Here is a 26,596-nt window from a genome sequence, read left to right on the forward strand (position 1 = left end):
ATAAATTTAATTATTTAGGAAAGAGTGTATAAATAGTGTCAAGTAGACAGGACTTTGATGGGTGGGACATACTAGGCTGCAAGTGAACAGTCAGGGGTCCTGGGCTGGCACAGCAGTCTGTTAAGCTAAACCACCACCACTGAGATCCAGGTTCCGCAATTACGACCTCTGCTGGCTGATTAGAGGCGCCTACACAGAGATGAGGAAAGAGTGCTCTTAGGGTGTGTCTCTCCGTACATAATGCTAGGTGGCGCCACACTCGTCAATGTGTGGGTGATAAGATGCATACGGCTTGCTGCCCACGTGTCAGAGGGGGCGTGGGTTAGCTTTGATCTCCTCGGTCAGAGCAGGGATTGGCATAGGCGGAGAGGAAGCATGATGCAATTGGGCAATTGGACGCGCTAAAGGAAGAGAAAATGCATTTAAAAAAAATAAATAAAAAATAAAATGATTATTCCCTACCAAGGTAATGGCGGGCTCTTTGCGAGCCAATTGAAGTGGGCTGTCAAGAGTTTGCTGGGCGCTCACTCTGTAAAGCACTGTCATGCCTAGGACTAACTGGAGCCACAAAGTTAGGGGCCATTCGTTCCACCACAGAAGCCGCAGAGAAAGCCACACCGTGGTTTTGGATAAAGAGGGCGAGCTCGTGGACCGCTGCTGCTGGGGTGCAATCCGGGATTTGATCAACCCCGGATGGGTCACCTGGGCGAGGGGGTGTGATGTTGAAAGACCCCAAACCCCCTGTGACCCCAGGAACATCACTGATGATGCATCCCAGCACATCCAAGAGATGTATCTTGCAACCGACAGGCACTGATTATTACCTACCAAAAGTTGTCCAAGGAAGAAAAACAGTACATGGTCCTCAAGGATCATTGATACATGTGGTGAGTAAAGGCTAGTCTGCCCCCCCCCCCCGTCTAGTCAGATCCCACTAAAAAGTCAGACTGCCCATGCTGAACTCTGCCCAAAGCTGAAAGTGCCTACACTGGGCATGTGAGGAATGAAAGAATGTGGGCTGGTGATGAATCATGTTTTGTTTTACATCATGTGGATGACTGGGTGTGTGGGGGGGAGAGATGGCACCATGGGCAGTTTTATGTGGTGGACAATTTTCTGCTGGGAAAGCTTGGGTGCTGGCATTCACATGCATGTTAGTTTGTCACATGCCATCTACATAAATATTGTTACATATTGAGTACACCCCTTCATGGCAAGAGTATTCCCTATATTGTGTCGGCGTAGGAAAGGCAGGCGCTGTTGGGTTCTCTTAACAAGAAAGGTGGTGTGCAGGGACCAGGTCAGGTCCTTTGTGTGTTGAACAATCTCCACAGTAGTGCCATTAATCTCCTGAAGTCTCTCATCATCCCTCTTGTTTTTCAGCATTCAGGGCTAGATTGTTGGTTTTGCTCCATTCCGTGAAAAGTTGCACCTCCTCTCTGTATGCACTTTCCTCGCCATCCTGAATGAGACCCACAATCGTGTCATCTGCGTACTTTATGATGTAATTAGCACTGAACCTGGCATAACAGTCATGTGTCATCAGAGTAAATAGAAGAGGGCCCAAGACACGTTTCTTCTGAGAGCCAGTAGGGAAATAGTGACTGATTTGTTTTTGAGATTGAGACCTGTTTGTGAGAGAGTCCAGTATCAAGTTGCACATGCGAGTACTCAGTCCCAGTGAGTCCAGTTTGTTGACCAGATGCTGTGGGATTATTGTATTGAATGCTAAGCTGTTCTTGGTTTAGGTGGTAAAGGGTATAAAGCATCCTTAGTGGAGTGTTTTTGCATTGGGTCAAGTGAAGGTGGCAGAACATATAAAATATGGCCCTCGATGATTCCTGCCTTAAACCATCCAAAGAAATAATTGAGGTTATTAAGGAAGGCAATATTTATGTCATTACAGGACTGGGGAGCAGTGCTAGTGTCCATAAGTCTCTTAGTGTCATAGTCTCTTGGTGTCTCTGTGCCTTTCTTTACCGCTCTGATAGCGCTATTTAATTTAGCTCTTGTGGACCCAAAGGCAATTCTGTTATGAACTGACTTGCTACAACATCCTATTACAGAATCACACTCGAATTCAGTGAGCTTTAACGCTTGATTTTATTCACCTGTGGCAACAGGACTGAAAAAAACATTTAAATTCAATGATTAAGAGGTGTGTCCCAATACTTTTGTCCATATAGTGTATTTAGCTCTCATCACTGTCCACGATGATCGCCAAAGTCATTTAGATTTTACTTAACAACCATTGGACACCAATTGACCTATAGAAAAATAATGGCAAACAGCAGGCTGGGGTAAATTACCTGAAAAGAACGGTCTCAAAACAGCCTCCAAGGGGCAGAGCTGACGTTACGCAATGCCCTTCATCATTGATAAGTAAATAAGAGACAGGATGAGGTTTGCAAATGCCCATAAGAATTGAATCATATAGGTTAGATAGATAACTGGAGACGACTACAAGCCACAGTGTCTCAAACCCTCTGTGAAATTTGGTGGAGGGTCTGTAATGATCTAAAGATGCTTCAGAACGACTGGAATCGGACACATTTGACTTTGTGAAGGACGCATGAATCAAGCCATGTACAAGGTAATCCTAAAGATCCTCAATTGTGAGGACCGGTTCCTTTAACAGCAAAAGGATTCATGCCACACACGTCACGTCAATCAAGGGCACTGACACGACCCATACCATGACAGACCCTGGATTTTGGACTTGTTCCTGATAACAGTCTGGATGGTCCTTTTTGTCTTTGGTCCGGAGCACACGTTTCCAAAAAAAGACCTGGAATGCTGATTCATCTGACGACAATACACGTTTCTACTGTGTGATGGTCCATCCTAGATGCCTCCGAGCCCAGAGAAGTCGATGCCACTTCTGGACATGGTTAACATAAGGCTCCTGTGTTGCACAGTAAAGTTTTAAGTATCATTTATGCAGTAACTCTGTATTGTAGAGCTTGATACTACTGAAATTCCTCCCGATTCCTTGAATGGTTTAATGATATTCTGCACTGTAGAGGGAGAAATATGCAAATCCCTTCCAATCTTTCTTTGAGGTTCATTGTTTTTAAACATTTCAACATTTTTCTCACACATTTGTGGACAAACTGGATCCTCTGATCATCTTTACTCATCAGAGACTCTCCGCCTTTCCTGGATGCTGCTTTTGTACCAAACCATGATCACAATCACCTGTTTCAAATCGCATCATTTAGTTTTTTCACCTCATTACTCGCCCTGAATTGACCCCGTCCCAACTTTTTTGGAATGTGTTGCAGGCCTGAAATGTAGGAATGGATGTTTATTAACAAATGAAATGAAGTTGAGCAGATAAAACATGAAATATCTCAAAGTAAATGTAAGGAACACTGTGTTTTTATTTTATTTGCATTTTCCATGCTGTCCCAACTTTTTTGTTGACTGACAAAGCGGTCTTTTATAAATATATAAAACGCAACAATTTATGAGGAATCTTTACAAATAAACTTCGTGCTGATGAACTTCAGTACTGATCATAAAGAGTTGAATATGCACCTATCTAGGTATCCACCAAAATCTCAAAGAATGAAGTAAAGAAAGACAACGTTCTAGTGTAGACTAGAACCAGTTAAACAAAATTAAACAATAAACCTACACCAATCAGCCACAACATTAAACCCACTGACATGAATTGAATAACAGTGATTATTTTGTTACAACGGTACCTCTTAAAGAGTATGGATATTTTAGTCAGCAGTGAACGGCTAAGCAGTAAAAATGCAAAATATGTATAATGTCTAATAGAAAATGTATAATAGAAATGAGCTAAATTGTAATGACTAGAAGACTTGGTTAGAGCATCTCTAAAACAGCAGGTCTTGTGGTGAGTTCCCAGTATGCAAAAATGAGTACCTACCAAAATGGTCCAAGGAAGGACTATTAGACTAAAGTTAATGGGTACCCAAGGCTCACTGATGCTCAATCCCACAGAAGAGCTACAAATAACTCATTCATTTATTCATTTTCTTATCCGCTTATCCAATTAGGGTCACGGAGGTGGGTGGGGCGGGGGTTGCTGGAGCCTATCCCAGCTTTTCAATGGGCACAAGGCACACAGTAACACCCTGGACGGGACGCCAGTCCATCACAGGGCAGACACACACACACACACACACACACACACATTCAATAATAGGGCAATTCAGTGTCTCCAATTAACCTGACTGCATGTTTTTGGACAGTGGGAGGAAACCGGAGCTCCCAGAGGAAACTCACGCAGACACAGGAGAACATGCAAACTCCACACAAAAAGGACCCGGACCGCCCCGCCTGGGAATGCTACACTTAACAGAAAAAGTCAATTCTAGCCATGATGGAAAGGTATTAAAAGACACAAGTGGGTCTCAGCTTGTTGCATATGCGAAGACATAGCTGCAGACTTGTCAGAGTGCTCATGCTTACCCCTGTGTACCACCAAAAGCAAAGATAAACATAAGCATCAGAACTGGACCATGAAGCCGGCCCGGTCTAAAAATTGGGTGGAAGCTATGATTAATGATCTGCTGAGAAATCTTGGGTTCTGGCATTTAAGTACATCTCTTGATGACAACGGTATTTCATAATAGAAGTGGTCTCCGTCAGCAGTATTATACACCCAGCAAAACTGTTTAACAAAACGTTCAAGGTGTTGACAGGGTCTCCAAATTTCCCATGTGCATCTATAGGATGTGCTGGACAAACAAGTCCAATCTATGGAGGCCTCACCTCACAACTTACAGAGTCCAGGCATCGATTGGTCGGGGCTCTTACGGCACCAAAGGGAGATCTACACAATATTAAGCCGGTGGTTTTAATGTTTTGGCTGATCAGTGTACATATATCACATCATATACTGTAGAATCGCTAAAAGAACTTTATATTTTCACGTATCTGAGCCAGCAGATGCTAAGTGTTTTAAAGAAAAGTGTATTAAAAATAACTTAAAAATCCACATTACAAAAGTACAAAAGTCTAAAAAGGAAGGAAGTGCTTTCCGTAAAATCGTATAAAAGTAAATGCTTCAGTAATATTGTATACATCATTTACATTATATTTCACACAAAGTAAAATGAGTTGTACACTTAACACTGTTCCCCTATACAATCCGTGTAGATGCATCACATTTAAAATACAAACAAGACCAAGGTGTTACAGAAATACATTATAAAATAACTTATAACCCATAATACATACATATCTGTAATGTCAGGCAAGGCAATAAACCCCCCTAACCACCGGAGGGCAGACTCTCCGGTATTCTTACTGTGATTTGGTTTGCACCTGAACTTCTAGCTGTTTTTAATTCTAGTCATTTAAGACCTCTTACACTAGGCCTAGCTTTTTTTCTCGTATTTGGATCCTGCCCTGGATTTATGTGACTGGTATTTAGTATTAGTACTTTGCTTCTGGGCTGCTTGGGACTCTTAATAAACTTCTGAAGCCCAGTCTGTATCCTCACTTGCTTTGTCTCCAAATGTCGTACCAGCGGTTCAAAAACTCCAAGCTAAAATGCTGAAGACCCACTAACAACAACTACAGCATGTGACTGACGTGCTGGAGGACCTACTGCTAGCTTGCTGCTCAGGCCAACACACCTTCTAACCAGCATTGCACCACAACCATCTTACTGTGTAAAGCTAAAGGGGGTATCTGTAGGGGTAGTGGAGCAATCGTTTACTCCTACATCTACATGGCTCTTCTGGATAAAGTATGACGGAACACCAGAGAAATATGAGAGCTGTCTTATGTAATATTCCAAGCATTTTTGGCATCTCACTACAATAAAAAACAAGATCACCTTTGTATTATCATTGCTTACCAAAAAGGCTTTACAGTGGGCTATGACTACATTTGATCAACAGTCGGCTTATATATCTTAAGTTTGAATCAGAGTATCAAGAGGTGTTCGACCATTTAGTAGCTGAAAAAGTCCCTTAAAACATGGAAAATGTTCATCAACATTTCACACTTTCACTGTGGATTGCAGCTGAAATGAACCAGCGTAACAATCAGCAGCTACAGGCCAAACTAGCTTGTAAGAACGACCAAATACCTTCAAGTGCATATTCTTATCTAGTCTCAGAACCAACATCACTGCTCCTGTCAAACCCATAGAAGTGAGACACATCAAACTTCCCAAGGAAGAGAAACAAAGGGGAGGAACTAATGGACTCGGTTTGTACTGTGGGCAGAAAGCGCATTATCGAGAGGGACGCATGGTATGATAAACAGCTAGTGAGTCAATAATCGATGCATTGTACCCATTAAACTTGAAAAAAAAACTGGCATTAATAGGTTTTGAATCCACAGGCTTTTTTTTTTAAACAAAGTTCATGCCTCATGACTAATCATTCCCCTCCCTCCCTATTCATCCAAGATAAACATGAGTGCTTTCGATGGAAGACCTCATGGTGGAGGGCAAAACAAGGGAGTGTACTGTTCCTCTCACTGTTCAGACAGACACACACTTTCCGCAATGAATTAATAACATTTTTTTATCATAATTTCACTCAGAAATCCTGTAGTTCTTGGCTATCCATCTTAAGAGAAACATAACCTCACAATTTCCTGGAATTTTGCTCAGATCAGCAAAGATCAGAAGTCCACAATCCATAAAAACACTTTCATATCCCTTATCATGCTGCAAATATTGAAAGTCCTATAATTAAGAGAGATGTTGACATCAATGTCAAGTACACAGACTTAACTAAAATAAACATAAGCAAAAATCATTATATTTTGTGAGATGGATTTAAGAAGCCCTTATAACATTCAGATCAGAGAGGGTGATGAGTGGAGAACAGCCTTCGTAACTACCAACGTCCACTATGAATACTTGGTTTTGCCTTACGGTCCAAACAATGCACCCTCTGTTTTCCAATCTTTCATAAATGAGGTACTCTAGGGCATGCTAAACAAGTTGGTATTGGTCTATTTGGATGATAGTTTAACTTTTTTTAATGCATTTTCTCCCCATTTTCCTCCAGATTTGTCTTCCGCTGCTGAGAGATACCCGATTGCATCCAAGGAGAGCACGTCGCTGTACACACCTCTTCCGACACATGTACAGACCTCCTCTTCTCGCCCCTGCATTCTGCACAGGCATATGAAGCATATGAGGAGCCACCCACCCACACATAGTCTGGCCCCTACCCTGCAGATACGGTGGCCAATTAGTATCTGCTGCAGGCACTGCCAATTATGCCCGCTAGATGGTGCCCTGCCGGCCGGTGGCGAGGAGTTCAGAAACTCAGTGCTGGTGTGCTAGTGGAATATCCCGCTGCGCCACCTGGGCGCAGTGATGGTTTAATTTAACCAAAAAGTTGGTCATGTTTATTTGGTCTTGGCCATGGTTGTTGGAACACAACCTGTATGTAAAATTAGAAAAATGTGACTTTCATTGGCGTGTTATTGGTTTTTTTAGGGATATGTGTTAAGCACACAGGGAGGGTGGATGATTAAAAGTTGTACAGATGTAACTCATTGGCCCATTCCTTGTACCATCAAGGTAATTCTACGTTTCCTTGGAACTGCCAATTTTTACAGACTTTAGAAATTATAACAAACTTAAGTTCTGTTGCCGGCCCACTCACCTCCCTCCATAACTGCAAAATATTAAATTGGACCCATTACTTCCACCAGACATTTAACGTTTTGTCCCCATATTAAAACACCCAAATCCTGACATTCCTCTTGTGATGGAAGTGAACGGCTCTCAAGCTGGGATTGGGTTAGTTTTCTTCCAATGTCAAGGTCAACCCAGTAGGCTACAGTTCTGTGAAAAAGTATTATCCCCTTTAGCTACTAAACCTGATAACCCCATTTAATTAACAACTGGGTTAAATTACTAGAAGGTCTTAAAGAGCAGCACATGATGCCACATTCTAAACAGATTCAAATACAGAAAATAAGAAATAAAGTTATCTAGTCTGTGATAGTGAGAGCCATTACACTAAACATTCCCTTTCTTCCCTATTCATCCTAGATAAATATCAGTGCTCTTAATGGAAGACCTCTCGGTGGAGGGCATAATATATTCCCTGCACTGTTAAAACTGGTGCTTTGTGCAACTAGTCTGTAAAGGGCAACAAAGCCATTGCTAAGAAACTCCAGACTCCAGTGAACCACATTGAGAATCATTATCCACAAACAGAGAAAACTTGGAACTATGGTGAACATTCCCAGTGGCCAACATACTAAAATTTCACTAACAACTCATTCAAGAGCTCAAATAAATATAAATAAACATCTAAAAAACTGCAGTCCTTACTTGCCTAAGTTAAGGTCAATGTACACTACTCCACAATAAGAGAGACACTGGGCAAAAATGGTGCAATGCCAAATCTAACCAAAAAAGCAAAATGACCCCCAAGACAATATACTGATAATATTCTATGGACCGTATATTGTACATTTTTTTATGTTAATTATTAAAGAAAATACATTTTAGTGCAGTAGTGGTGACCAATACGTTTAACTGTAAATACAGTAATAAAGAATATTATACGAGGGTTCTTCAAAAAGTTTCCGCACTTTTCTTAAACTATTTATTAAAAATTATAAAAACAAACTCCATCACTTTTCTATACAGTCACCTTCCTTTGCGATCATTTTTTCATTTCCAGCATCGTACCAACTTTTTAAAGTCATCAGTAAAACATGTTTTTGGTTGAGCACGTAGCCACGGATGCAGCACTGCTTTCATGTCATCATCACATGAAAATCTTCTTCCCCTTAAAGCTTCTTTGGGAGTCCAAAAAGGTGGAAATCAGATGGCACTAAATCCGGACTATAAGCGTCTCTCAGTCTCTCAGACACGACCGATTACTCCTCCTACCACACCCTCACTGCTTATAACCAAAATATAAAAGTGCGAAAACATTTTGAAGATCCCTCGTACTAACTATGCACTCCAGAGTGCTCTACATATTAACTAATTACTCCTAAAATACCTTTTTGTTTAGGAACTCAGCCTTAAAATCTATCTGTCTGTATTATTACTGAATGGCCCACAGCTGGCGACTTTCCACCGTCTATTCCCTCACATCCGTTATTATTGTACCTGCATTTATTTTGGGTGCCTGATTTTGCAGATACTCCTCTGTGCAGTAGTACTAACATTAATGTAATGTAGGGAATTTCAGTTTCGTTTTCCTTTAGCACTTCGTCTGTTCGTGCATCAGTTCGATCTCGTCACATTGGAAATCCAGGACGTGTACTTTGAAACACGCGTGTAAACACCTGGTTTGTCCTTCTTCCCACATCCGTCCCCCCAGCTGATCAGTCCTATAAGGGTCATCCGGTTGTCCTTTTCACACACCAGAGGACCACCTGAGTCTCCCTACAAAGAGGAAATCAAAGAGGATAAATATGACAGACAGTATGGAACCAAGAGAGGCGTGTAATAATAATAATAATAATAATTTGTTCTCTACCTTGCAGGCGTCATCCAGACCACGCGTGTCACCAGCGCAGAGCATGTTAGGTGTCACCTCACGTCCGGAGAGTCTCTCCGGCACACAGAGCTCTTGAGGCCACAAGCGAACGTGACCTCTCTTCACTCGCTCCGAAAAGAACGGAGAGACTGAAACAAAAACATAAAAAATCTATTTCAACATTTCAGACATTAAAACATTTAATTCATCAACATGAATCTCACAGAAGAGCTTTTAGATTTTAGAGCTTACACTCCTCAGCCTTGCCGTAACCAGAGATCTCACACTCCATCCAATCAGGAAGAACTATTTTGGGATCTGGTAAACAGATGGGTAGCACCTCGGGAGAATTCACAGCACAAATGCCATTTTCACTCTTTAGCTTCAGAAGAGCTGTCAGACAAAGAGATCAAGATTTCTTTTATTTAGTCAAAGTTAGATTAGGTTTCAAAGGAGTTCAAGAGAGACTTTATTGTCATTTCAGCTCTATACAAGTAGTACATATTGAAACGAAACAACATTCCTCCATACAGAGCCCCTTAGGGGTCACTGACAAAAAAAATATGTGAAGAGCAAAATCCGTACCCCCGGTTTAGTAATCCGTACCCCCGGTTTAGTAATCCTTACCCTTGGTTTAGTAATTCGTACAACCGGTTTAGTAATCCGTACCCTCGGTTTAGTAATCGGTACCCTCGGTTTAGTAATCCGTACCCTCGGTTTAGTAATCCGTACCCTCGGTTTAGTAATTCGTACCCCCGGTTTAGTAATCCTTACCCTCGGTTTAGTAATTCGTACAACCGGTTTAGTAATCCGTACCCCCGGTTTAGTAATCCTTACCCTCGGTTTAGTAATCCTTACCCTCGGTTTAGTAATTCGTACAACCGGTTTAGTAATCCGTACCCTCGGTTTAGTAATCGGTACCCTCGGTTTAGTAATCCGTACCCCCGGTTTAGTAATCCATACCCTCGGTTTAGTAATCCGTACCCTCGGTTTAGTAATCCGTACCCTCGGTTTAGTAATCCGTACCCTCGGTTTAGTAATCCGTACCCTCGGTTTAGTAATCCGTACCCTCGGTTTAGTAATCCGTACCCTCGGTTTAGTAATCGGTACCCTCGGTTTAGTAATCCGTACCCTCGGTTTAGTAATCCGTACCCTCGGTTTAGTAATCGGTACCCTCGGTTTAGTAATCCGTACCCTCGGTTTAGTAATCCGTACCCTCGGTTTAGTAATTCGTACCCCCGGTTTAGTAATCCATACCCTCGGTTTAGTAATCCGTACCCTCGGTTTCGTAATCCGTACCCCCGGTTTAGTAATCCATACCCCCGGTTTAGTAATCTGTTCCCCCGGTTTAGTAGTCTGTACCCTCGGTTTAGTAATCCGTATCCCCGGTTTAGTAATCTGTTCCCCCTGGTTTTAGTAGTCTGTACCCTCGGTTTAGTAATCCGTACCCCCGGTTTAGTAATCTGTACCCCCGGTTTAGTAGTCTTTACCCTCGGTTTAGTAATCCGTACCCCCGGTTTAGTAATCTTTTCCCCCGGTTTAGTAGTCTGTACCCTCGGTTTAGTAATCCATACCCTCGGTTTAGTAATCCGTACCCTCGGTTTAGTAATTCGTACCCCCGGTTTAGTAATCCATACCCTCGGTTTAGTAGTCCGTACCCTCGGTTTAGTAATCCATACCCCCAGTTTAGTAATCTGTACTCCCGGTTTACTAGTCTGTACCCTCGGTGTAGTAATCCGTACCCCCGGTTTAGTAATCTGTTCCCCCGGTTTAGTAATCTGTACCCCTGGTTTAGTAATCTGTACCCCCGGTTTAGTAATCTGTACCCTCGGTTTAGTAATCCGTACATAAGAATTTGGAAACTGTACCCTCAGTTTAGCAAAACTGTACCCAGTGATTTGTAAATCATACTCTCAAAGATAAAATCCGACCTCGGTCACGCTATCTGCACTAAAGGTTTTATTGTGTGTCTAAACCTTGTTTTACGGTAATACCGTTGTGAAGCATTAAAGAGAATGAAGCATCTCTTTACAGCTTAGTATACATAACCGACCGAGTTCTGATGCACAAACATCTACCAGAAAGAAAAGTTACAACCTAGATTTTGCTCTTTACATATTTTTTTTCATTAGTGACCCCTAAGGGGCTCCGTACCTCCAGGACCAGGGTGCAACACAGAGGTGCAGGACATTACAATACACAGTACAATGAATACAAAGACCTACAATGAATACAAAAAGACATTTCTAATCTAAAAAGTAATTAAGGGAGACAATTCTCTGCAATTGAGAATAATTTTACCTACATTTACATTTTACGTTATTTAGCAGACACTTTTATCCAAAGCGACTTACAGTACTGTGACAGTATACTGTCTAAGAAATTAAGGGTTAGGGGCCTTGCTCAAGGGCCCAACAGTGGCAATCTGGCAGTGGTGGGGCTTGAACCAGTAACCTTTTGATTACTAGTCCTATACCTTAACCGCCAGGCGACTGAATAATGGAATAAGAGCTTATTAATATCCATGTGGTAACTCTCTTACTTTTTCTTTGACAGTACAAACTTTTTGGAATTGGAATTTTAAATTAGAAAGTTTTATATACAGACGTAGACGTAGTACAACATTTATTGCAAACATATTCAGAAACATCAGTAAATCAATTACATATTCTGGTAAATTACTGTCCTGGTCCTGTGTCTACAGTATCTACACCCGAGTGTAGTTGTGTCTTACTCAGTCCTCATATTTACATCCTGTATGTCTGTTTATAATGTGCAAATACCAAATACATGTAGTCAGGCCAATTCGAGCTACTAAAATGACCCGTGTGTTTGTATGTCTGGAGTGTTTCCTGCCTTTTGCTCAATGAATCAGACCCAATGTAACCCTGACCAGGATAAAACGGTCGTAAAACAGACAAGGGATGAATGAATAAATGATTTGTGTCCAGGTTTTGACCCTTGAATGAGCTCAGCTTTTCAAACTTATCATGGATTTGTCTTATAATTACACTGTCTTCTTGTTTATGGACTTGTGCAGTCAACAGAATGTTATAGTGTAGATAAATCAAAGTAATGTCGTGTAACTGAGTTGACACTTTATTATTATTGTTATTATATTGTATAGGCTAATGGTAATAAAAGAACTATTCGGTGCATGCTTCAAGCTTAACACACACATCTACGGTACATGTTGCTAATGAGGTTTTAAAGAATAGGTATAGGTGGTATATTTAGTCTGTCTACAGTAACTTGTGCACTTGCATTACAGTTGTGTTGTGTTGTGTTGTGTTTTATCGCCATTATAAGCTCTGTATTTAGAGCCCTTGCATTAAAGCCAGATGAATTTACATCCTCAGGTTCTTGTTGCTTTGCACCAGTTTTGAATTATTTTGTGCCTGAAGTCGGCAATATAACATTCACAGATCGATTCACAGCACTAAAAGGCTAAAATTGCATTTCAGATGGTGCTCGAGTTTAACACGCTAGCCCATCACCTCTGAGACCTCAAGCTCTCAAATTTGAGTCTTAGCTGTGCTATCAACCTGGCCGAGTGTCCAATTGACTATGCGTGATGGAGGAAGGATGACAGGGTTTCTCATTACTGCTGCAAATGCAACCTCTATTAACTGGTTAGAGGCGCCTGCATGTGGGTTGGATGATCACAGAATACCAATACGGCTCTCTCTGAGACTGGGATGAAAAATAGGGTGGTGCAAGTTACAATCTGGGAACTGAAAACAGTTACATACTGGAAATCCATTTTCATTTGAGTTAATTCATATGAATTGTGTATATTTATTTCTGATGTTTTATGTGTTAAATCCTAAACAGACACATTGCCGATACTAAAGATCCATTATAACCAGACAAATATAGCATGTAATTAGGACCGGTGATACAGTACACATATCGTACATAATTTACAGCATTTAACACTCTTTATCCAAAGCAACGTACTATTCTGACTGAATACAATCCAAGTACTTGAGGATTAAAGGCCTTGCTCGAGGGCTTAATATTGTCCAGGTGATGTACATGTGACGTGATATACTATATGCGGCTGCTAGGGTCCTGACATTTACCCGAAAGTTTGACCACATCACCCCTGTTCTGGAAAAACTTCATTGCCTGCCAATTTCCATGCCTATTAAATATACAATTCTGGTTCTCACTTTTAAAGCACTTCATGGTCTCGCCCCCGCCTATCTTACTAAACTTCTCACATGTCGCACACCATCACGCAGACTAAGGTCGTCAGACACAAATCAGCTTTCTGTTCCTAGATTTAGGATGTCCACTATGGGCGGCAGATCCTTCAGCGTTGCCGCCCCAACACTCTGGAACTCTCTGCCCTCGACTCTTCGCTCTATTTCTTCTCTTTCTGTTTTTAAGGTGTCTCTAAAGACCCATCTCTTCTCACAACATTTTTATTCTACTTCTTGAACTTATATTTCTAACCCATCCTCACACACTTCTGTTTGTTTTTGTTTTGTTTCCACTCGATATTACTGTACAGCGACCTTGAGCTTGGTGAAAGGCACTATATAAGTTGAACTTATTATTATTATTATTATTATTATTATATGATATATACGTGATTTGTGTTTTATACAGGTATATATTTCTTTTCATCTTACCTATATCATTGTCGTAACTTTCATCTTTGTACTGTTCGTGGATCCAGTACTTCTCCACTTCAAAAATCTGTTCACTACTGGAGTTCTGGAGCCTGAAGGTTCGGCCGAGGATTACACGCAGGCGATTTTCTGTAAACCTAAATCCATACACACAAACATACAGTGTTATGAAAACGTATTTACCCTCTTCCCAATTTCTTCTATTTTTGCATATCTGTCTGACTTAGATTCAGATCATCAAACTACATTTCATTTTAGACAAAGACCCAAGTAAACACAACATGTTTTAAATGATTTGAATCTGTACATCACTTAAATAGAGCCTGCCTGGCTATATGCAGGCAAAAAGAGATTTAAATACTGGTAAATCTACCAGGGCGGTATGGTGGCTTGGTGGGTAGCACTGTCGCCTCACAGCAAGAAGGTCCTTGGTTCGACCCTTTCTGTGTGGACTTTGCATGTTCTACCCGTGTCTGTGTGGGTTTCCTCCGGGAGCTCCGGTGTCCTCCCACAGTCCAAAAACATGCAGTCAGGTTAATTGGAGACACTTAATTGCCCTATAGGCGACCCTAATTGGATAAGAGGTTAAGAAAGTGAGTGAGTAAATCTACCAGTCTGGAAATGGTTACAAAGCCAGTGCTAAGGCCCTGGGACTCTAGAAGAACTGAAACAGTGGTGAACCTTCCCAGGAGTGGCCAGCATATCAAAATGTAATTTAATAATGCATATTCTAATTAGTTTGCACAAATGTGCAGTTTACTTTGAAGAACAACATAAAGCTCAGTCAATTTCCTAATTTGGCAAACTTAATGACTAAAAAATTGCACTTAAAATCAAATAGTGTGTACAAGACTTAAACACTGACCCCTCCTGAAAGCAGTGCGCCGCAGAGAGAACAAAGCAGGAGTCGATCAGGACACCTCCACACAGGAAGTTGTGTGATTTGGAGCGGGGCCAGTACACAGTGATGGCTGCTTGCCACGGCTGCTCTTTGATGTCACTAACCTGACCTTCAATTATCCTGAACATGGGCAAAGTCGAGGGTTTAGAAGAACGCTGACCACACGAACCTGAGTGAGAACAATGCAATTATTTATCAGTCAAGGACATTTAAATAATACAAAGTATGTCTTCTAATCATAGAACAAGCCACCACAGAGAGAATTAATCCAACTGCTTTCCTCACCTTTATTGCTGGTGCTTGTGGGTGCTCTCGGTCCAAGTGTGGTTATGGTAGAGGGTTTTCTCACTGGGAAAAAAATCATAAGTAGTTAGAAACAAACACACAGCTTTTTTCAAATGATTAAAAATAATAAAGTAAACATTTCTTAAAAACTAAAACTTAGGTGTAAAATTAATAAAATAAACAACTCTTAAAACTAAAACTTAAATGTAAAATTAATAAAAACTTCTTAAAACAAAAACCTAAATGCAAAATTAATAAAATTAACATTTCTTAAATCTAAAACTTTTAATTACAATTAATTAATTAAGTAAACATTTCTAAAAAACAAAAACTTAAATGTATAATTGATAAACATTTTTTAAAACAAATACTTAAATGTTAAATTAATAAAATATTAATTTCTTAAAATCAAAAAACTTAAATGTAAAATTAATAAAATAATAATTTCTTAAAACAAAAACCTAAAATAAACATTTCTTAAAACAAAAACTTAAATGTAAAATTAAAAAAATAAACATTTCTTAACACAAAAAGTTAAATGTTAAATTAATGAACATTTCTTAAAACTAAAACTTAAATGTAAAATTAATAAGATAAACATTTCTTAAAACTAAAAGTTAAATGTAAAATTATTAAAATAAACATTTCTTAAAACTAAAACTTAAATTGTAAATGTGTTTCTCTTTTGGCTATTTGAGTTATTAGTTTGACAATGTGAACAGTCAAGTTCCAAAATATAGAATTAAATACAGAAATAATGAGTACTTATTATAAGTACTTACAGCATTGTGGGATGTCACAACGTTCCCATGTCACCTGGGTGCCTTTATAAATGTGACACCAGGGTCCAAGATCACCGTCTGGGTTCCTAAAGGAATAAGAACAGTTCCAAATTAATAATGTACACGTTTAACCGTCTTCTAAAGTCTTCTATCAGTCCTGTTTCAGAAAGGGAGGCAATAATTTGTGCAGTAGAAATAATTAACTAGACACAAGCACAACACTGTCCAGGGTGTTTTTCTGTGCCTTGTGCCCAATGAGAGCTGGGATAGGCTCCAGCACCCCTGCGACCCTGATCAGGATAAGCGATTTAGAAAGTGAGTGAGAGTGATTTACAAAATATATTTACATTAAATATATACAGTGTATCACAAAAGTGAGTACACCCCTCACATTTCTGCAAATATTTTATTATATCTTTTCATGGGACAACACTATAGAAATAAAACTTGGATATAACTTAGAGTAGTCAGTGTACAACTTGTATAGCAGTGTAGATTTACTGTCTTCTGAAAATAACTCAACACACAGCCATTAATGTCTAAATAGCTGGCAACATAAGTGAGTACACCCCACAGTGAACATGTCCAAATTGTGCCCAAAGTGTCAATATTTTGTGTGACCACCATTATTATCCAGCATTGCCTTAACCCTCCTGGGCATGGAATTCACCAGAGCTGCACAGGTTGCTACTGGAATCCTCTTCCACTTCTCCATGATGACATCACGGAGCTGGTGGATGTTAGACACCTTGAACTCCTCCACCTTCCACTTGAGGATGCGCCACAGGTGCTCAATTGGGTTTAGTCCATCACCTTTACCTTCAGCTTCCTCAGCAAGGCAGTTGTCATCTTGGAGGTTGTGTTTGGGGTCGTTATCCTGTTGGAAAACTGCCATGAGGCCCAGTTTTCGAAGGGAGGGGATCATGCTCTGTTTCAGAATGTCACAGTACATGTTGGAATTCATGTTTCCCTCAATGAACTGCAGCTCCCCAGTGCCAGCAACACTCATGCAGCCCAAGACCATGATGCTACCACCACCATGCTTGACTGTAGGCAAGATACAGTTGTCTTGGTACTTCTCACCAGGGCGCCGCCACACATGCTGGACACCATCTGAGCCAAACAAGTTTATCTTGGTCTCGTCAGACCACAGGGCATTCCAGTAATCCATGTTCTTGGACTGCTTGTCTTCAGCAAACTGTTTGCGGGCTTTCTTGTGCGTCAGCTTCCTTCTGGGATGACGACCATGCAGACCGAGTTGATGCAGTGTGCGGCGTATGGTCTGAGCACTGACAGGCTGACCTCCCACGTCTTCAACCTCTGCAGCAATGCTGGCAGCACTCATGTGTCTATTTTTTAAAGCCAACCTCTGGATATGACGCCAAACACGTGGACTCAACTTCTTTGGTCGACCCTGGCGAAGCCTGTTCCGAGTGGAACCTGTCCTGGAAAACCGCTGTATGACCTTGGCCACCATGCTGTAGCTCAGTTTCAGGGTGTTAGCAATCTTCTTATAGCCCAGGCCATCTTTGTGGAGAGCAACAATTCTATTTCTCACATCCTCAGAGAGTTCTTTGCCATGAGGTGCCATGTTGAATATCCAGTGGCCAGTATGAGAGAATTGTACCCAAAACACCAAATTTAACAGCCCTGCTCCCCATTTACACCTGGGACCTTGACACATGACACCAGGGAGGGACAACGACACATTTGGGCACAATTTGGACATGTTCACTGTGGGGTGTACTCAATTATGTTGCCAGCGATTTAGATATTAATGGCTGTGTGTTGAGTTATTTTCAGAAGACAGTAAATCTACACTGCTATACAAGTTGTACACTGACTACTCTAAGTTATATCCAAGTTTCATGTCTATAGTGTTGTCCCATGAAAAGATATAATGAAATATTTGCAGAAATGTGAGGGGTGTACTCACTTTTGTGATACACTGTATATATATACATTTTCAGCGTAGTTAACAAATCAGATTCTTGCTTTGAGGTTAGGTTTGTATTTTTCTAGCTAAAACATTTGCCAAGGTTTGTTTTAAAACTACAATACTGTGTGTGTGTGTGTGTGTGTGTGTGTGTGTGTGTGTGTGTGTGTGTGTGTGTGTACATGCCTGCAGTGGTTGTGGCTTCCAATACCCAGTTCCCTGGCGTCTGACCTCCATGCCATATAAATCTTGTTATAAATGGCAGGTGAGTCCCATGTAAGACACTTAGCACCACTTTTACTGACCGACTGCGTTCCTCTGTAAGACTGACCAGATCCCTGGACACATTCTGCAGCAGGGACTAACAAAAACACAAGCAGAACACACAAGTGGAATTAGGATGGATGATGTGTATGTAGGTTTTTGTGTTCTGTGTTACAGGACTTGAAGTTTGAGGTGCTTGTGGTTACTTATCACATGGTTTACATTAATAATCTTATAAGAACAATTCATACTTTTGTAAGTATATATAATACACAAATGTTTTATTACCATGGTCATATATTTAGTTTATACAGCTTTCTTTTTGTATATACAGTGTATCACAAAAGTGAGTACACCCCTCACATTTCTGCAGATATTTAAGTATATATTTTCATGGGACAACACTGACAAAATGACACTTTGACACAATGAAAAGTAGTCTGTGTGCAGCTTATATAACAGTGTAAATTTATTCTTCCCTCAAAATAACTCAATATACAGCCATTAATGTCTAAACCACCGGCAACAAAAGTGAGTACACCCCTAAGTGAAAGTTCCTGAAGTGTCAATATTTTGTGTGGCCACCATTATTTCCCAGAACTGCCTTAACTCTCCTGGGCATGGAGTTTACCAGAGCTTCACAGGTTGCCACTGGAATGCTTTTCCACTCCTCCATGACGACATCACGGAGCTGGCGGATATTCGAGACTTTGCGCTCCTCCACCTTCCGCTTGAGGATGCCCCAAAGATGTTCTATTGGGTTTAGGTCTGGAGACATGCTTGGCCAGTCCATCACCTTTACCCTCAGCCTCTTCAATAAAGCAGTGGTCGTCTTAGAGGCGTGTTTGGGGTCATTATCATGCTGGAACACTGCCCTGCGACCCAGTTTCTGGAGGGAGGGGATCATGCTCTGCTTCAGTATTTCACAGTACATATTGGAGTTCATGTGTCCCTCAATGAAATGTAACTCCCCAACACCTGCTGCACTCATGCAGCCCCAGACCATGGCATTCCCACCACCATGCTTGACTGTAGGCATGACACACTTATCTTTGTACTCCTCACCTGATTGCCGCCACACATGCTTGAGACCATCTGAACCAAACAAATTAATCTTGGTCTCACCAGACCATAGGACATGGTTCCAGTAATCCATGTCCTTTGTTGACATGTCTTCAGCAAACTGTTTGCGGGCTTTCTTGTGTAGAGACTTCAGAAGAGGCTTCCTTCTGGGGTGACAGCCATGCAGACCAATTTGATGTAGTGTGCGGCGTATGGTCTGAGCACTGACAGGCTGACCCCCCACCTTTTCAATCTCTGCAGCAATGCTGACAGCACTCCTGCGCCTATCTTTCAAAGACAGCAGTTGGATGTGACGCTAAGCACGTGCACTCAGCTTCTTCGGATGACCAACGCGAGGTCTGTTCTGAGTGGACCCTGCTCTTTTAAAACGCTGGATGATCTTGGCCACTGTGCTGCAGCTCAGTTTCAGGGTGTTGGCAATCTTCTTGTAGCCTTGGCCATCTTCATGTAGTGCAACAATTCGTCTTTTAAGATCCTCAGAGAGTTCTTTGCCATGAGGTGCCATGTTGGAACTTTCAGTGACCAGTATGAGAGAGTGTGAGAGCTGTACTACTAAATTGAACACACCTGCTCCCTATGGACACCTGAGACCTAGTAACACTAACAAATCACATGACATTTTGGAGGGAAAATGACAAGCAGTGCTCAATTTGGACATTTAGGGGTGTAGTCTCTTAGGGGTGTACTCACTTTTGTTGCCGGTGGTTTAGACATTAATGGCTGTATATTGAGTTATTTTGAGGGAAGAATAAATTTACACTGTTATATAAGCTGCACACAGACTACTTTTCATTGTGTCAAAGTGTCATTTTGTCAGTGTTGTCCCATGAAAAGATATACTTAAATATCTGCAGAAATGTGAGGGGTGTACTCACTTTTGTGATACACTGTATATAAAAAAAAATTTTCCTTTATGCATTTTCTCCCCTTTTTCTCCCTTTTTTAGCACGTTCAATTGCCTGATTGCGTCATGTTTCCTCTCCACCAATGCCGATCCCTACTCTGATTGAGGAGAACGAAGCTAACCCACGCCCCCTCTGACACGTGGGCAGCAGCCGTATGCATCTTATCACCTACACTTTGCCGAGTGCAGTGTAGCTCAGCACTGTGTACAGAGAGACACACCCTGACAGCACTCTTTTCTCATCTCTGTGCAGGTGCCATCAATCAGCCAGCAGAGGTCGTAATTGCATCAGTTACGAGAGAGTCTCTATCCGGCTTAATCCCACCCCTATCTGAACAAAAGACCAATTGTTGTTCATGTGGCTGTTCAGCCTAGCCGGCAGGCAAAGCTAAGATTCGATACGATGTATTCGAGATCCCAGCTCTGGTTCCAGTGTGTGTTTTTACCGCTGCGCCACCTGAGTGGCTTCATTGTTTTTTTCTGTTGTGTTTTCAAGTTTCCTTTATCTTTCTTATGAGAGCACGAACCTGTCAGAGTAAGATTTGTGTTAATTTTGAACACTCCACTAGCGGATTGTACTGACCAACTGTACTAACAGAAATCTAAGGTATTCTGTTTATATGTTATTTATTAATTTTGTCTCTAAATATGTTACTTAATACTTTAGTCCCTGAGAAGCTTCTTCACCCTTCGGATACCACACACACACCGTCAAACGGAGCACATTAAAGCCAATGAAAAAGCTACATTTTGTGTGTGTTTGTGTGTCCGAATTTGTGTGTGTTTTTTGCCTTCTTACCTGTACAGTTGGGCATAGAACAGAATTCCCACGCAAGTTGAGATCTTTTATAAACGTAACACCACGGTCTGGAGTCGCCATCGGGATTCCTAACACAGAATATATATCAAATATGTAAGAATTATCAATATGTGCAAATATAATGTTTATGATGTAAACTAGGGCAGATGGAACACCTTTATATATCATACACCGATGAGGCATAACATTATGACCACCTTTCTAATATTGTGTTGGTCCTGTCGAGGCATGGACTCCACTTGACCCCTGAAGGTGTGCTGTGGTATCTGACACCAAGATGTCAGCAGCAGATCCTTTAACTCCTGTAAGTTGTAAGGTGGGGCCTCCATGGATCGGACTTGTTTGTCCAGCTCGTCCCACAGATACTCGATTGGATTGAGATCTGGGAAATTTGTAGGCCAAATCAACACTTCAAAAGTCATCGTCGTGCTCCTCAAACCCACATTATCCTGCTAATGAAGGCCACAGCCATCAGGGAATAGCGTTACCATGAAAGGGTGAACATGGTCTGCAACAGTGCTTAGGTAGGTGCTACATGTCAAAGTAACATCCACATAAATGGCAGGACACAAGGTTTCCCAGCAGAACGTTGCCCAAAGCATCACACTGCCTCCGCCAGCTTGCCTTCTTCCCATAGTGCATCCTTGTGCCGTGTGTTCCCCAGGTAAGCGACGCACACGCACTCGGCCATCCATGTGATGTAGTACACCTTCCTCCATTGCTCCATGGTCCAGTTCCGATGCTCGCGTGTCAATTGTTGGCGCTTTCGGCGGTGGTCATAATGTTATGCGTGGTCGGTGTATATCCATTTTTTGATGAGTTTGCTTGCGTGTGTGAGTACCTGCAGTAGTTGTGATTACCCAGCCCCAGGATTCCAGCATCCGATTTCCTGGCAGTAAATTTTTTCCCTCCGAGTGCTGTCGAGTTCCAGTTGATGCACTCAGCGCCTGAGCTGGAGATGCTCCAGGTACCACGATAACCAGAGCCCTTCCCACTTACACACTTCTCGTTCAGATCTAAGTAAAACAAGCAGCGGCTCAGTAAGAGTAAAGATGCTGGACTTTAGATGTACTGTAAATAAATGTTTGTACTCACTAATCTCACACTGATCTCCAGTGAACTCTGGTGGACACAGGCAGATGAAGTCGTTGGAGTACACTGCCTCCTTACACGTGCCTCCGTTGTAACACCTTGACATATAACAAGCTAATAATCAACAGAAACAGAAGAAACAGGAAAAAATGAATGGATGGATGGATAAAAGTAATGCATGAATTAATAAAGGACAGAAAAATAAGGTAGAAATTATACTTTTAATGTATATTTTGCACTGTAATGAACACAAGGGCTTATGAGACTTTAATAACGTATGTTTGTGTGTATTACAGGACAGAGGAATAGGTCGGACATTATTTTATTGAAGACAGAATCCAGAACCAAAGTTCATGAACCAGGCAAAATTCAGAACCAGAATAAGAACTGGATTAGACTACACAGACAAAAACAATCCAAACAAACAGAAGCCAGGTCTGCCCAAGCTCTCTGACCGCAGTGGACTCCACATCCATACAGTGGTCTAACAAACACACATACACACACACACACAGAGAGAGAGAGAAGACAAAGACAGTCAAACATAAATGTTTTGACTACATATGGATAGATAGATAGATAGATAGATAGATAGATAGATAGATAGATAGATAGATAGATAGATAGACAGACAGACAGACAGACAGACAGACAGACAGACAGACAGACAGACAGACAGACAGAACTGGATTAGACTACACAGACTAAAACAACCCAAACAAACAGGACTGGATATAAAACATGATACTAATATACAGACTTAAACACGACAAACTAACAAGACTAGGAATTAAGCACAATACTTGACAAGAATACATTTGTGTGCATTTTTCAGTAGCAACAGCAATACTCAGTCCCAAACAGGGGTACGAATAGACTAAACTAATTATCAGTACAATAGAACACAGGTAAAAACAATCTGTGAAGCACTGCCATGGAAATTATAGCACATCAAGGGAGACTGAAGAGGTTGTCACAGTACCCCTCTTCTTAATGTGCGACTCCCGACAATGGGGACACGAGCCCTGGCGTCCCCAGAAGCATCACCCCAGAGGATTTACCCTATGACCGGACGGAAAACAGGACTAACAGACAGGTTATGACCAGTAACAGGACTAATGTACTGGCTGAAAACTGGAGTGCTGGGCGATTTTCACGATTAATTCGGTTAATTCGAATTAACGTTTTCACACAATGTTAGAAATGTGACAATCGAGATTAAAATACCAGCAAAAGCTATTCTCACAGGCCATCTCTCACAGGTCTGTGCGCTAACCTCAGTCTTGTGCGGAAGAAAAAATAGCACACCCAGGATAATGAGTTGTTTGTGAGCTATTCTTAAAAAGGATAGAGCTAATTAAGATTTCTATTTTGTTTGAATTATTGTTATAATTTTTGATACAAATTTTGTGTTTTATATATATATATACGTATCCAATTGCCTGATTGTGTCATGCTTTCTCTCCACCAATCCCTGCTCTGATTGAGGAGAACGAAGCTAACCCACGCCCCCTCCGACACGTGGGCAGCAGCCGTATGCATTTTGTCACCTACACTTTGACGAGTGCATATGCGGATCAACACTGTGTACGGAGAGACACACCCTGACAGCACTCTTTTCCTGTCTCTGTGCAGGCGCCTTCAATCAGCCAGCAGAGGTCGTAATTGCATTTGGTATGAGAGAGACCCTATCCGGCTTTTTTAATATCCCACCCCTATCTGAACAACAGACCAATCGTTGTTCATGTGGCACCTCAGCCCGGCTAACTAACATAGACAGAACTGAGGAACTGGTTGGGACCAGAAACCTGACTGAAGGACTGACTGGGCATGTAGACAGGACTGAAGAATTGGCCCGGATTACACTGGCAAGTTGGCAAACTGTCCAGAAGGTGACCTAAGCAAATCAACGTCTCTTGTGAACCCCAGTGAAGGCTAAATGAACTCTCTAGGCACAGACTGGAGCAGCATGAAGCATGTCAACATCTTTGCATGAAGCAGAGCGACGCCCCATACAAAACAGCATGAGGTGGAGCGGCATCTTCGCCTACAACAGCATAAAGCAGACCGATGCCCTGACCTGAAACAGCATGAGGTAAAGTGAAGTCCTTAGCTGACACAGATATGATCAAGTTCATGTCAAGACTAGAAAACTAGGCCAACTCTTTCAGCCTAAAAGATCCTGATGCTGCCGTCAGAATCCTGCTGCTTGGCCATTAAGAGCTCAGAGGCCCCCCAAATTGTTTTGAGGTTGATACCAGTTTGGACTACAGGATTGGGCAGGCTTCTGTAGACTAAAATGTCCAGTATCTCAGCCAAATGTGCAGCCTGGCTGCCCACGCAGAAAAAATAATCTTGGGTCAGGAAGGGGTTCGAAACATGAAAATTCCTGAGCATGGCAAACGTAATGTCAAGGCAGGAGGCCTTTACAGATAAGCCTTGGAAACAAAGACTCTACTCTCTCCTTCTCAGTAGGTTCAGGTTCCAACACATACATGAGATAATTATCAAACTGTAGCATGAGCGTCTCTGGTGAGATTGCTACACCGTTAGAAGGTTCTGGAGCAGACAATGGAGAGCAGAGAGCAAATTCCACTGAGTCAAACTCTGGCGTAGACATTAAACATAAACAGGGGCTTACTGGACCTCCCTGAAGAAACATGAGCGCAACCAAACAAAGAGTCGTTATCTGAAAAATGTGAATCCATTCCTAAAAAATGTCAGCTCAGCTTATATACATATACTGTCACTCACTGGTGATGGGTATGTAATGACATCGTACTCTTCCTCTTATAGCACAGCGGCAGTACTCGACTTTTTGACCTCTCCATCGAAGCCAGGTTTGTCCTAGTTCTCTGACCGCAGTGGACTCCACGTCCATACATTGGTCTAACACACACACACACACACACACACACACACACACACACACACACAGAGAAAAAGAGAAAACAAAGACAGTCAAACATAAATGTTTTGACTACATATAGATAAATAGCTAATAAACAATATATACACCAATCATCCATAACATTAAAACTACCTCCTTGTTTCTATACTCACTGTTCATTTTATCAGCTCCACTTTGTACTTCTACAATTACTGACTGTAGTCCATCTGTTTCTCTTTTTTACTTTTTTAACCTGCGTTCACCCTGTTCTTCAATGGTCAGGACCCCCACAGGACCACCACAGAGTAGGTATTATTTAGGTGGTGGATCATTCTCAGCACTGCAGTGACACTGACATGGTGGTGGTGTGTTAGTGTGTGTTGTGCTGGTATGAGTAGATCAGACACAGCAGCGCTGCTGGAGTTTTTAAATACAGTGCCCACTCACTGTCCACTCTATTAGACACTCCTACCTAGTTGGTCCACCTTGCAGATGTAAAGTCAGAGACGATCGCTCATCTATTGCTGCTGTTTGAGTCGGTCATCTTCTAGACCTTCATCAGTGGTCACAGGACGCTGCCCACGGGGCGCTGTTGGCTGGATATATTTGATTGGTGGACTATTCTCAGTCCAGCAGTGACAGTGAGACAACACACTCTAACACACCACTACCATGTCAGTGTCACTGCAGTGCTGAGAATGATCCACCACTTAAATAATACCTGCTCTGTGGTGGTCCTGACCATTGAAGAACAGCATGAAAGGGGGCTAACAAAGCATGCAGAGAAACAGATGAACTACAGTCAGTAATTGTAGAACTACAAAGTGCTCCTATATGGTAAGTGGAGCTGATAAAATGGACAGTGAGTGTAGAAACAAGGAGGTGGTTTTAATCTTATGGCTGGTCAATGTATATATATAAAATGTGTACTATTAATTGTTAATAGTACTATAATCGGAAATGTAATCCTAAAGTTTCAGTATAAGAATATTGAGAGTTTGTGAATAACCTCTGTATCCTCGTGTTCCTCTCGTCTCTCTAAAAAGAACCATCTGAAAACAAGAGACAGAAAGCATTGCTATGGTCACTTACATATTAGTCATTATTACATGAACTGGAGAGTTAACCCAACCAGTATCACTGAGTGTGGTTCCACATACACTTACCATATCAGCTAAAGAGCTACAGAAGAACAGCACAACCGGCAGCAATCTCGTAATTACATTCATACTTTCACACGGGATTCACGACAAACTAAAAGACAGAAAGAAGCAGGTTATTTAAAAAGGGTTCAAATAATGGATAAACTGTATGAAGAGGGCACAAATCTACCAAGAATGACTGAAATTAGTCTCTCAGTAGGGTTCAAGTGTGGTTTTTTAACAGAACCACAAATTATACAATCACATGTACATCAGAAAGAAGAAAAAATAGTTGTTTGCGTTTTAAATTCAATCGAATATGCTAACACATATTATATATGGCATGAGACTAAGTAGGTCACTATACAGAGACTAAGCAGGAACATCAATTGGTTCTTA

General features: G+C 41.4%; 1 protein-coding gene across 1 annotated transcript; it reads right to left on the bottom strand.

Annotated features, from left to right (window-relative positions):
* Nucleotides 1–324: 324 nt before the first annotated feature.
* Nucleotides 325–26,284, bottom strand: plat (plasminogen activator, tissue; the record flags this gene model as incomplete). Its single annotated transcript, XM_062998724.1, has 15 exons — nt 26,222–26,284; nt 26,065–26,107; nt 24,920–25,054; nt 22,169–22,279; nt 21,915–22,089; nt 21,053–21,141; nt 18,189–18,363; nt 16,067–16,152; nt 15,285–15,347; nt 14,964–15,168; nt 14,099–14,235; nt 9,711–9,851; nt 9,459–9,607; nt 9,221–9,364; nt 325–336 (listed from the first exon to the last, which is right to left on the bottom strand). Coding segments are annotated over exons 1-15 (1,728 nt in total), but the record flags the coding sequence as incomplete, so codon positions are not given.
* Between the last annotated feature and the right edge of the window lie 312 nt (nt 26,285–26,596).

This window comes from Trichomycterus rosablanca, chromosome 7 (genome assembly GCF_030014385.1).
Source record: "Trichomycterus rosablanca isolate fTriRos1 chromosome 7, fTriRos1.hap1, whole genome shotgun sequence".
In the NCBI taxonomy this organism is placed as follows: domain Eukaryota; kingdom Metazoa; phylum Chordata; class Actinopteri; order Siluriformes; family Trichomycteridae; genus Trichomycterus; species Trichomycterus rosablanca.